This window comes from Trachemys scripta, chromosome 18, assembly GCF_013100865.1.
Source record: "Trachemys scripta elegans isolate TJP31775 chromosome 18, CAS_Tse_1.0, whole genome shotgun sequence".
NCBI lineage: Eukaryota > Metazoa > Chordata > Testudines > Emydidae > Trachemys > Trachemys scripta.
This window is the reverse complement of record NC_048315.1, coordinates 2,303,793-2,320,385: the sequence shown is the minus strand read 5'-3', so window position 1 is coordinate 2,320,385 and position 16,593 is coordinate 2,303,793. Positions and strand designations below refer to the sequence as shown.

Below are 16,593 nucleotides of genomic sequence, written 5' to 3'. Positions count from 1 at the left end.
TCTGGAAGGGCTGGCCTGCAGAAATGCAAACTCATGTCCCGCCTCCTCACTGGAGCAAGGAATGAGAAGGCAAATCAGGCTGGCTCTGGCGTGGTGACTCCTGAGCAGAGTGGGGTGAGGGCATCTCTCCCACCATGCAGTGTGTCTTCCAGTCTGCCAGCACCCCATCACGCTGCAAGCCAGGTGCTTTGTCGTGGTTCTAGTCTGCTGCAGTGTTGGATAGGTCTGGTCTAGTGGTGGCTGAAATGCCAGTCGCTCCTCTGTGCTGGCTGTTGCTCCTGGTACAACACTGGGAGGCTTCCCTGATGCTACTCATGTAGACAAGGCTTTTGTCATCCTCATTGGCTCCCCATGGCTCACTGAGAAGTTCAGGAAGCCGTGTAACAATGCGAATGTAAACACTCAGACTCTGGGCTACATTAGACACGACCCAACAGATCATCATTAAGACCTCTCCTCCCTAATGGCCTCCCAGTTTATCTTTAATTGGGTTTCTGGGACTAAAATAACTGCAGATGTCTTGGGACTGAGCCCAAAAGCACTAAAAGCAAAAGGAACTGCCTGCCACAGATCCATATGGGCAAACCTGGCCTAGCCAAATGCACTCTGTCTGTGTGCCGTCCCCTTGGCACGCCACAGCTAATCAGCTTCTGATCTTACGAAGACTTGCTCAGGTCATTTGAATGTAGTTCCTCTTGGCTTCTTGTAAATATACCGGGCTCTGTGATGCAGCCTTCCTGGATCTTGCTGACTTGCCTCTCTTGCGGTCAGCTCTTGTTCAAAGCACGCCGGAAGGCTGCTGCCTGAGTTTCATCAGCTGTGCTTGGTTTTGGGGGGAGAGAATCAACTAGTCAGTCAATCATTTAAAGAGCTACCATAATTCAGTGTGGATAGCTTCAGGGAAGGACCCATCTCTGAGGTGCTACGTAACTTCTGGGTGGCGCTGAGCCCCTCCTGTGCCCATCGGGTTCAGAGCATGCAGCACCTCCTAGGACTACCTATGCCAACTTGCCCAGAGGACTGTGGCAACTCTCCCCAGGTACTGATGGCAAGAGTGTTTGAATGCAACCTGGTTGAACAGGGCACGTCTGCAGGCAAGTGCTTGGTGGGTGTAAGGAGCAGCTCCTGGTGTCTGTGAGAGAGCTGAGAGAATGATGCTGATTTCTGTATTGGCTGCAGTACTGTGTACCCAGCGTAGAGGCTGTGGCCTTCTGCGCTGGTGCAAAATGCCTGGTTGGGCCTAACATCAGCATGGAATGATGCTTTGTAAGTCACAACTGTATGTTCCCAGGCTTTGCTGCTGACCTTTTTTTTTGTCTCCTTGACCCTTAGGCAGTAAGACTGGAAAGTACGTACCAGAACCGCACTAGATACATGGTGGTCGTTTCAACCAATGGCAGACAAGACACTGAGGAAAGCATTGTCCTAGGAATGGATTTCTCTTCCAATGACAGGTATCTAGGCAGACTGCTTCAGCCTCTAGACTCGCCTCTCCAGCCCCCAAATTGCCTTCCAATATCTTGAAAGAGGGGTGGGGGAGCCTGGAGGCTCGGTGCATCTCTGAAACGCAAACCTTAGGCTGCGGGACTTGGGACGTAGGGAAGCAGCACAGAGTTGGGAGGGACAGAGGATGGGCAGCATTTGGAAGTCCCGAAAAATAGTGTAACCAATCTCCCATGCGGATGCAGGAGTTTTGAAAGCAGTAAGCGGCAAGCCCTAAAGCCCTGCTTGTCCTAGGGCCGGCTCCAGGCACCAGCGCAGCAAGCCGGTGCTTGGGGCGGCACGTCCGGCTCTTCGGCAGCAATTCAGCAGCAGGTCCCTCAGTCCCTCTCGGAGGGAAGGACCAGCCGCCGAATTGCCGCTAAAGAATGAAGCGGCGGCGGTAGAAGTGCCGCCGATCATGGCTCTTTTTTTTTTTTTTTCCTGCCACTTGGGGCGGCAAAAACGCTGGAGCCGGCTTGTCTGATTTCCCTAGAGTCTATACGATAAAAAACTGTAACAATAGATGCCTTTCCCCGGTCAGGGGGAGCAGTCAGATGCGCAGCCCCTTGCTGAGGCCTGGAGGGGGCTCGGTTGTGGTGGGGACACACAGGGCCCGAAGGAAATGCCAGGCGCTCTGGTGGCAGAGGTTACGCAGTGCGTGCGCTCTCCAGCCGTTTGTGTGTCCGCATGGTGTTTGTGCTTTCACGGTATTTATGTAAATTGTGGTGACCTCTCCAAAGGGTCGCAAAACGTGGCCACTAAGTCATCTTTGCTGTCTGTGTATCCAGAAGCCGTGGAGAGGCCTGCCGGCTGCTGTAGGGCAGAGACGTCCTAGAGATTTCTTAAAATAGGACTCTGGGCTCTTGTAAGGCGTGGGGTGGGGTGGGAGGACATGCACCCTAAAGCATCACAAACCCATCTGGGTCTTAGCTAAGAAGGGGGAGAAAAGGAACCCAGGTCCTGAGCCCTCCTGTTAATTTCCTGTGAAGTTACCTTGAGAAACAGCGAGTATGCACCAGCCCCAGAACATCTGAATAGAGCCGCAGTTTGAGAATGAATGTTACCAACCTTAAAGTTATGTGCGATGCATGTCAGAAATATTCCTCCAGGGTTGTTACACGGCCATCACATGGCTGGCTGAAACCGTTCGCCTTTGGAAGTGCCTTCCTGGTTGTCATTTAGATATCCCAGCAGCCACTGTGCTTAATTTGTAGCAGTGCTTGGGAAGCTTGGCTCAGAAGCAACTGGGACAAAAGAACTGGGGCCCGTGCGCAGCTGGTGCCGTGTGCAGCGGGGTTGAAAATCATGGGTGCACTAACACAATTACTACGTTCTTGCACAACTTACAAACAAGTTGTTCTTGCACAGAATTCTGTGAGCTGGGAATTTGCTCTTGGGTCTGGCATACCAGTGCTGCCCCCTGGAATGCAGATAAGTGAGGGCTCCCTCACACCGAGTCTCAAACGCTCAGATAAATGCTGTGCAGGCTTTCTGAGCTTTTTGCTAGTTACTTGGGTTCTAGACTGTCATGCTCTCCCTCTTCTCCCCCCCTCCCTCCAGCCCACTTGCTATTTATAACTCGATACAGACTTGTTGCTAAGGTCCCTGATAAACTCACACGGAAAAGTATCACTAAAAATACCCCGGCCACCTTGGGTCGCCTTTTTAAAAACTCATTTTTCCATGAGCTCATCTCGTTTAGTCAACAGAAATAGTTGACCGTGGCTGTTTCCTGGGGTCGGGCATTACGGCCATTCCTGCGTGCGTGTGTGCAGTGGGTGTGCATTTTCGCAGTCCATTCTGAGTCTGTTAGCTGCAGTCACCCAGGTGGGTGTTAGGCAGCACACTGAGTCCAGTGCGAAGAATTGGAGAGCCGGACAATAGAATCTGACGCTCCCTGAAAGCACCTGCTTTGAGCACCCAGCAATTTCCTCCTAATTTGGGTTTGGCTTTTCCCCTTGGCAACCTGACACGTACAGTTTTTTTTCCCCGTCAGTTCTTCCATCACTTTTTCTGTTTTTTATCCCAGGGTTTCCCTCTTCTTTCAGAGAGGACAAAGCATTTCCATGTGACCAAACGTGGCATGCTAGTCAAATGAGGGAAAAGACATAGCAGCTATTGGAAGAACAGTGACATTTCCCATAAGCGTCTCTTGTGGCAGCCTGAGCTTAGCCACCGTGGGGGTAAAGGGAAATCCGCAGATGGGGGTGGTGTGCTGCGATGCACAACCTACCATACCTTCCTTCCCATTGCCGTCATTCAGAGGAGCATTAAATTACACTCACCTGAGTTCCTAGCAGCTGTGGCTGAATGACCAATAAAAACAGAACCTTGGATTCCAAAGTCACAGCTAGAAATGAGCCACTTGTGTTGGCAAACCTGAAAGAAATCAGAACGGTTCCTTTCGTTCAAGTGTAAAAACCTTGAGTTGACTGAAAATTGGGTGACCCGGCCTCTGCCCTCCTGCATAGAGCCTGCTGCTCTGATGCCACTTCAGAATTCACCCTGGGAAACACGAACATTACAAGCTTGCTGCAGGGGGATGAGCAGACCCCAGCTTTGGTTAACAGCCCATATCCAACACCGCTTGCACTTGTACACCTGTAGAGAACAAGACACAAGTTAGAGAGGGGTCTGGTCAGTATTTCAGATCAATACAAATGGGTTTGCAACCGTTGCTGTACAATTTGCAGAGTAGCTGGGGGAAGCGGGTGGCACAATGGCTGACCTTCTGTTTCTTCTTACAGTAGCACTTGCACAATGGGCTTGGTGCTGCCCCTGTGGAGCGATACCCTTATTCACTTGGATGGGGACGGGTAAGTGTCCGGGAAGCAGGGGGCTTGCATGTTCTGTTCATTATGCTGCACACAGAGGATACCTGTGTGGAATCGCATTCAAATTCTTGTCAATATGGGCAGTTCAGGCTGTCCTTCAAATCACAGTAGTCATGGGAGACGGCAGCCAGTTGCCTTGCAGTTAGGCAGCAGCTTACGCATGTGTGCGCATAAGCTGCGAAGAAGCTTTCGCTCTGTATGTGGGGAGGGGACGGGGGTGAAAGCTTCTGAAAAGGGATCCAATCAAGTGTGGCTGTGTAGCACCTGTAGGGACAACCATATTCTGCTAACGTAAACATCAGTGTGATGTCTTCATTGCCCGATGTCCTCCTGGATTGTAAACTCCTCTCAGTGCCAGCTGTATGGACTGCCCAGAGCGTGACCTTTGCTGGCCTCGCTCAGCTGTACTGTGTAGTTTCCATTTCTGGTTTTGAACTTGAATGTAGCCTGGGTAAACAGCTCACCTGGGCACTGCTGCTTCTGTGGCTGACGAATGCCTTTATTTCAGCCAGTGTCCTGGCTTCGTCACTGAACAGCAGCCACTAAAAATGAGCCTGCCCAGAGCTGTACCATGCTATTGCATCAGTCCTCTAGCTGAAACTGGCCAAACCAATCGGTGCCTCGGATTATCCCTTTGCTGTCCTGGCTGGTTACAAATCAATGGTTGTTGGCTGAAAAAAGACTCTGTGATAAGTGTCTCATTCTTAATGGGTCAATTTTTTTTCTTTCACCAGAGGGTTCAGCGTATCAACGGACAACAGGGTCCATGTGTTCAAGCCAGTGTCCGTTCAAGCAATGTGGTAAGGACTCCCCGTGATCTGTCCCAGTGCTCCTTTATCCAAGGCATTTTAGATGCTTCTGCTTTCACAAAGCAGGCGCTGCTGTGTGTCCCCCATGTCTTGCGAGACCCAGGCACATGGCCTCAGTGCCTTGCTCAGACACACAGGGAGCTGTGCTGCCTGGGTACAATAACTGGTGGCAAACAATGCAGAGTCTGGAACATCAATATGATCATTTCTTCAGCTCCAGGGGCAGGTAGCCTCGCGTGTGTGCAGCGAGTGACATGACAGGCAGGGCTGAGGGGCTCGCCAAAGGCCAATACGAGGTTTCAGAATGTTTCCTGTGACGTGTTGCGAGGGCACTCGGCGTGAGCTGCCGCATCATAGGGTTCTTTTGACTCAGAACTGCAGACCTTTGCGGTGTGTGTGAGTCCAGAGCTGACTTTACAGTCAGGCACTGCATTAAGCAGTAACCTTTCCAGACAGCTGTAGTCCGAGGGTACCACTGCATCCAGGTTCAGACCTGGGGACTGACCGACAGAGGCAGGATGTGCTGCCCCATAGCCCAGCCAGCTGCAGTGAATGGGAATGGTGGGACTCTGGGGTTTGTTCCTCGTCACCGGGGGGACATGCTGATGTGTGGGGGCTTCTTCCAGGTCTGCCCTGCAGAGTTTACACAAGGCCTGCGAGGTGGCCCGAAGTCACAACTACTACCCAGGGAGCCTCTTCCTCACATGGGTCAGTTACTATGAGAGCCACATCAACTCCGACCAGTCTTCAGTCAACGAATGGAACGCCATGCAGGATGTGCAGTCGCACCGGCCCGACTCCCCCGCCCTCTTCACGGACGTGTAAGTCAACCTGTCTCTGCTGGGCAGAGAGGCTGTGCTGCGTGCGGCACCAAACTTCCGCAGGAGGAGACGCTGCCCCATGGGATCGGGCTTCATGCCTTGTCAGCAGGAAACATTGCAAGTTCGTAGGCGGATCCCGGATTAAACAAACATCGAGGCTGGAAGACTAGCTAATGGAAACCCTGTGTGTCCTTTTCAGTGCTGATTCTCAGCACTTCCAGAGCTCTGTACGGCCCTCAGTCTGGGCAATACTATCCCCTTTGACAGAGGGGGAAGGCAAAGGGACTTGCTCAAGGCCCCAAGAGGGAATCGGTGGCAGAGCTGGGAGTAGAACCCAGGAGCTTGTCTCCCACTCCTGTGCCTAGACCACTGGACCAGCTCAGGAGCTTACATGGGCATGTTGCTGGTTTATAATAAACTGGGTTTTTATTTTGTTCTTGCTGCCTGGCCCAGAGGCCTTCAGGCCTCTTAGCTGGGAAGCCTCAAGCAGCCGATCCAGTCAGCATGCCTAATGATTACGTGTGGGGTAGAGACCAGGGCTTTTATCCCCTTGAGGAATGGGGTGGGAAGATGCATGATGCTCGGACACTGGCTGGTGGCGCGTGTCAGGACAGCGACTGAGATGGCCATGCTGGTAGAGGGGACAGGTTTCCAAGCTGCCCACTTACGAATCGCTCCCAACCGGTTGTCAGTAACTGTGTAGCCTCTCCTTGCAGCATAGGGAGCAACGGCATTACCTCGAGAGCTCCTTCCCCACGCTCCCCCCTAGGATAACGGAGGACGTGCCTTTTTTCCCATCACAGGCTGCTTGCCCACTGTGTTCCGTCCCATAGATTTCGTTACAGCACGCAGGGCTCAGGTTGTCTTAGCAGAGCAGTGAGTGAATAATCATGTGGGGCATTTCAGCTGCCAGTGAGTCTTCACACCTGATTGTCTTTAACGTACAGGGAAGTGAGCGGCAAGACTCTGGCAGGCTGCCAGCTTAATAGTCTGCCATGATTTGTTCATGTTTAAAACCCCCACCCTTTGTCCACTGAAAAATCTGACTGGGACCTATGGAGTCCCAGGCAGGGCTCTGTGATTAAAAGCACCAGTATTTTTGTAATTCTCTTACTCATAAACCACCAGCTGGAGAGGAATTCTAGCTGTTCATAAAGCAGAAGCCTCCATGCATTTGCCGTCTTGGCAGCGTTACAGACAGCTAGAATAGGTGTGAGATGTTACCGCTGGGTCCCATCTCTAGACGATGGGTGAGCCAGCTCAGAGCACCGGAGCTACAGTACAACTGCCACCGTCCTGGTTGATTAGTAAAGCTATTTTTGCACCCAGCGATAAGGCGACAGGCAGCAGAGGCTGGTGGAATGCATGCAGGCTTAGCTGCAGTCTGTCTCCATGTAAGGAGGTGTGGAGCTGTTACCTTTCCAAGAAAGGTAAGGGGGAAGCTGAGAGACTAGCAGGGGGGTAATACGCTGCCTGAAGCCACTGAAACAGCAAAATACTGGAGAGGTTTTTATGGAGCGCCATTAAAGTACTGGATCCATCCAATGGCGTTTCTGTTCCATATAAAGCACAGCTGTGAACCTGATCTGGGTTTAAGGGAATCCAGAGGTAAAGCGTTAGATTCCTCCCAGGTGGGGATCTTTTCAGCAGTGTCTCGCTCTAGGTGCATCTGCATAGCGTCATTAACCCATTAAAAACCACTGTGAATCCACTCTACCCAACCTAGCAGTAAGTGGCTGTTGCTTCTTTCTCCTAGCCCCACGGAGCGTGAGCGCACAGAGCGGTTAATTAAAACCAAGTTAAGGGAGATCATGATGCAGAAAGACTTGGAGAACATCACGTCCAAAGAGGTGAGCGGGGAGCCCGCCATCGCCCATGCTGGAACTAGCGTGCGTGAGAATACTGCGGGTGAGGAGGGTGGCTAGCGGGAGCACAGAGGGCACTGTGCAACATGGGCATTGTCCCTTTATTCACCTGGGGAAACCCGGCCTCCTTCTTCTCCTCAGATCCGCACGGAGCTGGAGATGCAGATGGTGTGCAACCTGCGGGAGTTCAAGGAGTTCATTGACAATGAAATGATCGTGATTCTTGGGCAGATGGACAGTCCCACGCAGATATTTGACCATGTCTTTCTGGTAAGCCCTTAAGGCCATGGCCCTGCAAGGTAGAATCCTTTGGTAATCACAAGATTTCTGTGTGACTGAGAACAGGCCTCTCAAGCAAATAACGCCTCTTACCGCCAGTGGGCTGATCTCTGTGTGAAGTAACATTCCCATCGGTGGAACAGTAGCTGCTCCTAGAACTCATGCATTCAGCTGATGCGTAAGGCGAGGTACTATTGGCTGAGAGCTGGCTGGTGTCTTGGACGTACTGACCCCAATGTGATCAATCCAGCCTTGCTGCAGCTCCCTTCCACAGCTCCCAGATGAGGGAAGCAAGTCTTAGCTCTGTATTTCTGCGCTCAAACCTGAGTTCATGCCCTGTTTCTACTGGCATGTAACAGTCAAATCCTAGCCCGTCTCTTCCCATACGGGAGCCTGCGTGAGGTCACCGGGGTGTACCTCTCCTTGGGAGGACACAGCAGTGACAAATAAAGCAAACTGGAACCCAGGCAGGGAAGGGTTGTAGAAGTCACAGGTGGAATTACACTTCCTGTAACAGTAAAGATCTTTTGAACTCATTTCTCAGCTGGGAACAGAGGAGCCTAACAAAGAACCCTGCAGATTATCCACTTAAGGCTGCGTAAACATTTTTCCTTTAATGTTGTGCTTACTTAACTGCCTTTCATCGCTGCCAGGGCCTGTCTACTTACCGCACCTCCAAGGACGAGTCAGCCCTCCCCTTGACTTCCCAGCCCCAGGGGATGGACCCTGGCTTTGTTGGCTTAGCGTGAGGTCTGCTCCTTTTTAAACAGAGCCACTCCTCCTTGAACTAGCCAATCCATCCCAAGCAAGGAGGCCACGTCTCTCCCTCTCTCCTGAAGCTAGCTCCGGAGGTATAATGTGGTTAAATGTGAGCGCTCCCAAGAAATTGAGTGGGTGGAGGGGAGGCAGGAACAGTTAAGCAGCAGAAGTGTCTCAAGCTAATGACTTGCTTTGCCCAGGTGGTTTCTAGTGAGAAGTTCATACAAGCTCATCAGATTAGTCAGAAGTAATCCAGGCAACTTCAGACAGCTTTTGGGACTTGGATGCAAGCAAGCCCATGCAAGAAAGGCTCCCCAGGCAGCACCCAGCAAAGTCTGTCTCTATGGCTCGCGGCAGCCAGGGACGGACGCAAGGTAGAGACCAGTAAGGTGGTGTTCAGCCAGCAATTTCATTCCTGAGCACAGTACAGCTGAGAGGCCAAGGCTGTGCCATGAAATCTCTGGACGGCTTGGTGCATCTCACTAGCAGGAGAGAGCCCTGTTAGAACCCAGGGAGGGATGAGGAAATCTGAGTAACTGTCTGGGTCTGTTAAGCGGAGCAAGCCGGGGGCGACGTGGTTCCCATGACTGGGAGGTATGAACCTGCTGCAGCTAGCGGGCTGGCTCACTTTGACGGCTTGGGCAGAGCAGAGCGCGTGTGGGCTGGCTGCTCTCGGTCGGCTAGCCAGGGGCTCCTCATGGGGCTTGTGATCTCCCTGGAGTTAGCTCAAGCACCGCTAGTTTTCTCCCCAGTCCCAGGCACCAAAGCATGGAGCTTTGTGGGGAGACGCTCGTCTTCGTAGCGTGCTGTTCAGTGCACCGGCCTGGCCTGGCCCCTGTCATCGTTTTAATGGTGTGTGTTCATTTGAGGAGAGAATCAGCTGAACTGATGTGTTTAAAAAATTACTTCCCCAAGGTTTCTACAGCACGTGCGGGAAAGGCCAGAGGACCCCATCGCAGCGCAGTAATGTATATCCCAGTGGGAATACACGGGCCTTGCTGCGAGCTGGATGTGCTGGGAAGGGTTTCATTTGCACAGCATTGTCTGGAATGGAAGAATGTCCGGGCATGTCAGAGTTACCAGCATGGCTGGATGCAGGCACCGCTGACCCTGCCCTGAGTGGGGCCGTTTTCCACCAGTTCTGCTCTGTTCAGCTCCCACTGCACAAGCAGCTTGCTCCACGGGATGGATGTCCGTCCCTTCGGGCTGGGCACACGGTCACGCAGCCACCCATGCTTTAGGGGTTGGAACCTTGCTGCTCCACTCTTATCATGGGCTGCAGAGTGTCTGGGCTTCTGAAGCAGCTGCTCGTCCATCTCCCTCATGCTGGCTTCGTTTGCCTCTCCTCATCCCGCCCCCTCCCCCGTCACTTAGCACTCCCCGTCCCCACTTTCAGTTCAGAATCTACTTTGCGGGAGGAGCAGGGGAGGAGGCAGGGGAAGCGGCCAGCTGAGGCTTCCACCTCCCTTCGCTTCTCTTAGCAACTGGCTCCCAAGGTGGCCTTCGTCCTCATTCCCACGCAATCTGTAGCATTTGGGTAGTGGACAAGCAGCTAGGCTTGGAGGCCCTGTCTGCTCTGCGGAGAGAAGCTGGTGAGATGGCGAAGCGAAAACCTGCTTCCCTGGCCTGTTTCTGTGCTCACACAGGCAAGAGAAAAAACTCATGCGGTCTTTGATGTGGGAACCCGTGTAGAGAGGGTCTCAGTGGTTTTTACACACACACTCTCTCTGTCTCTCTGCAGACAGCGTCTCCTCCATGGGGCAGAGTCAGTGGCAGGGTCTTGTGTGGGAGGGGGCTTGTCTTTATTTTTCTGAACTAGGTTTCTCAGTGGCTTTGCAGGAAACTAACTAGGGCTCTACCTGGGTCTGTCTTGCAGGGCTTCCTGTTGATTCAGGGCAGCTCTGATCGTAAAGTGAGATAAGTGTCTGCGCTTTGAGACATGAGCACCATTTTTTTTTTTCCTTTTACTGTCTATTTTCAACAAATCTCAGTTTACAGCACTGGATTGGCCAGCTACCTCCCTGCACAGCTCGCACCCGGCTGGCGGGGGCCGTCCCTCCTGGTGGTATACACTGCGCTTCACTCCTGCTGATGCTCCCTTTTTTATTTTTTGCACAGGGTTCTGAGTGGAATGCCTCCAATTTGGAAGATTTACAGAACAGAGGGTAAGCAGCTTTGAGCTGTGTAGCAGGCCCCTGCATGCAAGTTGCTGAGCATGGGTGGGAAGGCTTTGCCTTACCTAAGTCCCTGCACAACCAGATTTCCATCCCAGACCTGCTGCTGCTGTGTGCTAACCAAGGGCTTGCAAACCTAGCATAGTGACGGCGAACTGGCAAAGTAGCACCCCAAGTCCCCTATACGAAGACAGGGAAGGAAAAGGCTCCGGTAGCTCTGACCTTGACTGAAACCCACCGACGAGTGCAGGCAGTTGATGGTCACATAGCAACGGGTAACCGAAATCTGCGGTTCCCTCACCGAATAGACAGTGCAGAGCTGGTTCTCTGGGGGGGCCTTTCGTTGGGCTCCGCATGCTGCTCTCCTGGGGTGGGGTGGGATGAGACCCCGCATGCGCTGCACAGAGGCACTCCTCACCACCTGGGCAGGCAAGGGTGTGTCAAAGCAGCTGTCGCTGCCTTAGAGCAGGGGCTGCACTGAGCATCTTGCAGCTCAAAGGGGTAACGTTCCCCCTTCGTTGCTGTAAGGTTTGGGGTTAGGCGACCCATCTGTAGGCCACATCGATCCAGACAGAACATGCCGGGAAACCACTGGCTACAGCAATCTCTCTTCATCATGAGCTGAGCTTTTCAATCCTCACCACCCGACACCTGCTCCTAGCCTGGCAAAGGGCATTTTCCCCTGGAAACTCTGCTGCTGTGTCTGCTGAAACATGGAGGCTTGCAGATCTCTCATCAGTTTAGGGGCTCGGGGTGTCTTACATGTGAATACCATGTGCTTCTCTCAGCCACTCACTGCTCAGACCGGTCTGTGCTGGGGAGAAGAATCAAATCTGCCCCAACCACAGGCAGCGCCCTTCCAGTTTCTCTGGGTTCTGGGCAGCTGCAGAATATGAGGGGGTCCGATCTATGCAGCCATCAGGAGTTGCTCGCTGTGGCCTTAATTCTGAGGCTAGTCTGGTGTCTTGGATTGAAGTGAAGGGCCTGGTGTGAATCCCAGCATGAAGGTGGCTACGCCTGCTTGGACCCAGGAGAGAGGCGTATTAGGAGGGTCCCGTATTGTTGAGAGCAGGACCCTTCAGGCTAATGCCCTTACCGCCTAGTCTCCTGACACTGCTGGTAACGGGCACGATGGGAAGAGAGATTGGAAATGGGATTCTCTCTCCCCCAGGGGGATGGATTCCAGCTGGCAGGAAGAGATGAAGCTGTATTGTAGCATGTGCCAAGTGACCACTGCTGGCCCTTCTGTGCAATACAGAGCAGGCTGAATGGGCAGGCTGGCCAGTCCTGGCTCGGTTTCCATTCACAGCAGGCTGAAGCCCCTTCCACAGAGTCTAGGTTAGAAATTCTACAGCAAACCCTTAGCCTGGCCTCGCAATCAATCCCTTCCTCACTGCTTTGAAGCCTAACTCCCAGTTTGGCTTGCTCTGTGTTGTAGTCGTGTAACTCTGACTGCTTGGCTCTAAACAGATTCAAAACAAGGCAAAGCCATTTCCTTGCAGAGACGGTCTGTCCAATCTTATCTGCCCTCTGCTTCCACACAGGGTGCGGTACATTCTGAATGTGACTCGAGAAATAGATAACTTCTTCCCAGGCGTCTTTGAGTACCATAACATCCGGGTGTACGACGAGGAGGCTACAGATCTGCTGGCGTATTGGAATGACACTTACAAATTCATCTCCAAAGCCAAGTAAGTCTGCATTTAAAGAACGAACACAATACAGCAAGCTCCTAGTAATGCAATGTTTCCTTCTGGCCCTTCACTCTTTCCAACTCCCCTTTGTCCTGTGTTAGGATCGAGACATTTGCATTCTCCGTTCCCGCTGTTGCTGTGTGCAGTGGGCTTTTCTGTCTGATTACAAAAAAAGCCCATGGTAGTAAGCGGGAAAAACGCTGCTATGCGGTCGTCCCCTTGGCTGCACTGCATTTGTAGTGCCTTAGGGATGCTTCCAGGACTTCAGAAACTAAGAACCACTTGAGGTGTTAAACTTCTGTAAAATGTCAAGGGACATAGAGCCATGCAAACACAGCTGTTAATGCCAAAAGGGAATGGGGTTACTTGTTACACAGCATCCCCGCTGGCAGGTTTATGTTATAAGAGCGTTGAGGAAGCCCAAACACTCCATAGTGCTCAGCAGCGGGCAGACAGGTAACAAAGAATCTGGTCACTGTTAGAGAGAGTTCTCCTTCCCTTGTTGACATGTGGGCGAAACAAGCGTGCTGAGTTGGGAGGACAAGGCGACAGTAAAACAAGCAGAGGTTAGCAGACACCGGAAAGCAACATAACCATGAACCAAATCCAAATCATTCCCTGCGTACAAAGCAGGCAGACACTGCTCTGAATAAAACCCTCGTCCGTTAGCACTAAGATGCTTGCTAGGCCTCCTATCTGGATGGCCACTTCTGGTCTGGTAGCTGGAGGCCATTGGGTTGCCAACACATGTGCTGCTTCTCTGGGTTGTCTATAATAAGTCCAGCAGCCATCTGATTCAGGAAGACACTGGTCACAGAAGCAATTGGCATGCATTGCCAGCAAGGCTGGGATGGATTTCCAAACGAGGGACTGCCTTTAACCCTCTCTTGTGTGGGGTTTGCATCTGTCTCTTGCCCGTGCCCTAGAGCTGATGACCCGATGGACAATGGCTCCTTCTCCAGCAAATCATTAAGCCTCTCAGATTTACCCTAGCGCTATTTATAGATATACTTCTAAAGCACATCGAGCTCCTTGGTGCAATGACTTTGGACCTTGTCCTTGTCAGAAACAGTCTCCTCTCAGGAGGCACATTTTGTTCCCCACCCTGAATTCACCCGACGTTTAAAGCTAGAAGTTTGTATGAGGCAAGTTAGTTCCAGGTTGGGGCAGTTAAAGCCCTTTTGGCGCTTGTGTGCCTGTCCCACCTGGCCTTCCCACCCACCCCCGGCTTTTCTAGAATCTCACCCATTGGGGGCAGGTGCAGGGGGAGTTCTGACATTTGCAGGTTTTTGCGTAACTTGGGTTATAAAGCATGTTGAGCCAAGTCTTCACTGCAAAAGAGGTGTGGGGTTTTTGTACCTCCAGATCTCTAGGATCTTGGATGGAGATAGCCATCTGTAAAAACACACCTCTCTTTGCAGTGAGACTACAGCCCTAGTGACAGACTCCCTTGACGTAGAGGCCTGTCAGTAACTAACAAATACCTTTTTATCATGCGTATGCAAAGAACACGGGGGCAGGTCTGAACTCTGAAACCTGTACGGCGGATGTCCGTGCTGGACGAGGCAAATTACAGCCTGTGCGCCTTCGTTTGCCGCTCACACTTCGCTGAAGTAAAACCCCTGCATTGCTGGCGATAGAGCAAACCCTTCTCAAGCCAGACCAAACTCCTCACGACTAGCTCTGTACCAAGACTGCTCTGTGCAATGAACGAGAGCCAGGGATGAAAAACGACTTCATGCAGTGAGAGTCCGGAGCTGCTTGGTACATAGAAGCCCGTTGTGACAGATATTGCAACCCCATGCAGTATCTTGGGGGACCCTTTTATTCAATTTATGGATGGTTTATGCATGATTATCTTCTGCTCCTGGGGAGGGTTACCACGCCTCTCCTGGGAGCTAATAACAGTGCGGGCGATGAAGGCTAGTTGCTGAGACTGTAAACACCTCCAGAGACGTACCACCCCAGGAGGTTTGCATAGACTGGTTCAGCCTGGGTCTTTTGGAGGCCAACAAACAGGGGCTTTTGATTCAAAAAGGCTGAGTTGAAACAGACTCGTAGCCTTTGGACTTGAGCTTTGTCCAATCCCACTGAAGGGCTGGAAGGAGCTACTAGGGCAGCGTTTCTCAAATGCACCCAGCTGTTGCTTCTGGCTGTCTCGGTGTTTGCTGGCGTCCCCAGCAGGGGATCAGCCTCTGGGGGCACCATGCAGCCTCCTGGGGGCTCCAAGCAGCCCCTCCGCAGGCACGTGGGGCCAGTGTGTGTGCTCGGCTGGCTTCAGGCCCTTGGCTTCAGCCCGTGGTGGCAGGACTCGGGTTTGCAAAAATTGTCAGAGTGGCCACCAGCAAGGGTCGGTTGGCCCCACACTCTGAGGCCATCCAAAAAATTGTTCTGAGAACCCCTGTTCTAGGGCCCCCAAGGCTGATGGGCAACTCCTGCTATATTGTGTGTGTTCTCTAGGATGCTTTTCCCTTAGAATGAAAGTGCTTAGAAAGAGCTGTGTGGTAACTTGGAGCTCTCCCCTACAATGTCTGCCTCTCCTGAGTTTTTCAGAGGAGGCTTTAAAATCGTCCTTTTCCATTCCCCGCCCTAGGAAGAACGGGTCGAAATGCCTGGTGCACTGCAAGATGGGAGTCAGCCGGTCGGCCTCCACGGTGATCGCGTATGCCATGAAGGAGTACGGCTGGAACCTGGACCGAGCCTATGACCACGTGAAGGAACGGCGCACGGTCACCAAGCCCAACCCAAGCTTCATGAGGCAGCTGGAGGAGTACCAAGGGATTCTGCTGGCGAGGTGAGCTCCGGAGGCAAGGGGGGAACTGGGCCGTAAGATTTCGAGCACCAATCTGTCTCCTGCCCTGTATCAGGGGGTAGCCATGTTAGTCTGTATCTACAAAAACAACAAGGAGTCTGGTGGCACCTTAAAGACTAACAGATTTATTTGGGCATAAGCTTTTGTGGGTAAAAACCTCACTTCTTCAGAAGCGAAAGCTTATGCCCAAACAAATCTGTTAGTCTTTAAAGTGCCACCAGACTCCTTGTTGTTTTTGTCTCCTGCCCTGTGTTTCCTAAACACACAATCATTGCCCAGCCCGCTCTGGCCCAGGCTTCTAGTGAAAGGAGAACCGGAAAGTGTCTGAACCCAAGCGGATTGTGCCTCCTTCAGTACCGGTGCTGCAAAGGAGTGTGGGAAGCTGGGTGTGTCTGCTCTCACACGTCCGAAACCTCAGCTGCTGCTCATCTGTACGAAGCCACAGGGAGCTGTGCCGACAGCAGGGTGTAGCCCCGGACTGCGTGTTGTGGTCGCTGACATTCAGCCATGATCTTGTTTTTGTACCATGTGCACTGGGGTTTGGAGCCTTGGTTTAATTAAGTTTGTTTTCAGCCGTCACTGAGCCTTTCTGTCTGACCTGACCACATGGCCGGTGGCCGGCCCAGCACATTTGCAGGCAGGTGCTTGTGTTCCTGCCTCATTCAGAATTAGTGTGTGCTTGAGAGAGCTGTCTGACATGCTTCCACTTGGCTAGAAAGGAGGATCAAATTTGGTCACGGATTCCGTGACTTTAACAGAGCTCCATGACTTCTGCTTCAGCCCCGCTGGCTGCCACCCCTGCTCCCCCCCCCCCCATGCGGGGCTCGGGCTGCCACCCCACTTCCCCCCCATCCTTGTGCGGGGCTCAGGCTGCCACACCCCACCCCCCCGTGCGGGGCTCGGGCTTCTGTGACTTATGGTTTATTGCCCATGTCCTGCCCGTGAATTTTAAGTGCCCATGCCAAAATCTTAACCTTATTCACAGTATAAAGTAAGGCACAGGACACTTGAGTGGCTCCACTGGATAAATTCAGTGCTTCCCTTCGTGGGTGTGCAAGTTCATC

General features: G+C 52.4%; 1 protein-coding gene across 6 annotated transcripts in view; it reads left to right on the top strand.

Moving 5' to 3' along the window:
- SSH2 (slingshot protein phosphatase 2) overlaps window positions 1-16,593 on the top strand; it is a 142,973-nt gene that overhangs the window by 112,959 nt on the left and 13,421 nt on the right. For 4 of the 6 annotated variants that reach the window (XM_034752401.1, XM_034752402.1, XM_034752400.1 and 1 more), the window contains 10 exons: window positions 1,333-1,454; window positions 4,230-4,298; window positions 5,051-5,116; window positions 5,752-5,946; window positions 7,703-7,796; window positions 7,953-8,081; window positions 9,765-9,812; window positions 10,968-11,014; window positions 12,568-12,714; window positions 15,311-15,511. In XM_034752401.1, the coding sequence (XP_034608292.1) occupies window positions 1,333-1,454; window positions 4,230-4,298; window positions 5,051-5,116; window positions 5,752-5,946; window positions 7,703-7,796; window positions 7,953-8,081; window positions 9,765-9,812; window positions 10,968-11,014; window positions 12,568-12,714; window positions 15,311-15,511 (1,118 nt within the window). The remainder of the gene's footprint in view (window positions 1-1,332; window positions 1,455-4,229; window positions 4,299-5,050; window positions 5,117-5,751; window positions 5,947-7,702; window positions 7,797-7,952; window positions 8,082-9,764; window positions 9,813-10,967; window positions 11,015-12,567; window positions 12,715-15,310; window positions 15,512-16,593) is intronic. The other 2 variants (XM_034752404.1, XM_034752403.1) reach the window with 1 other exon arrangement.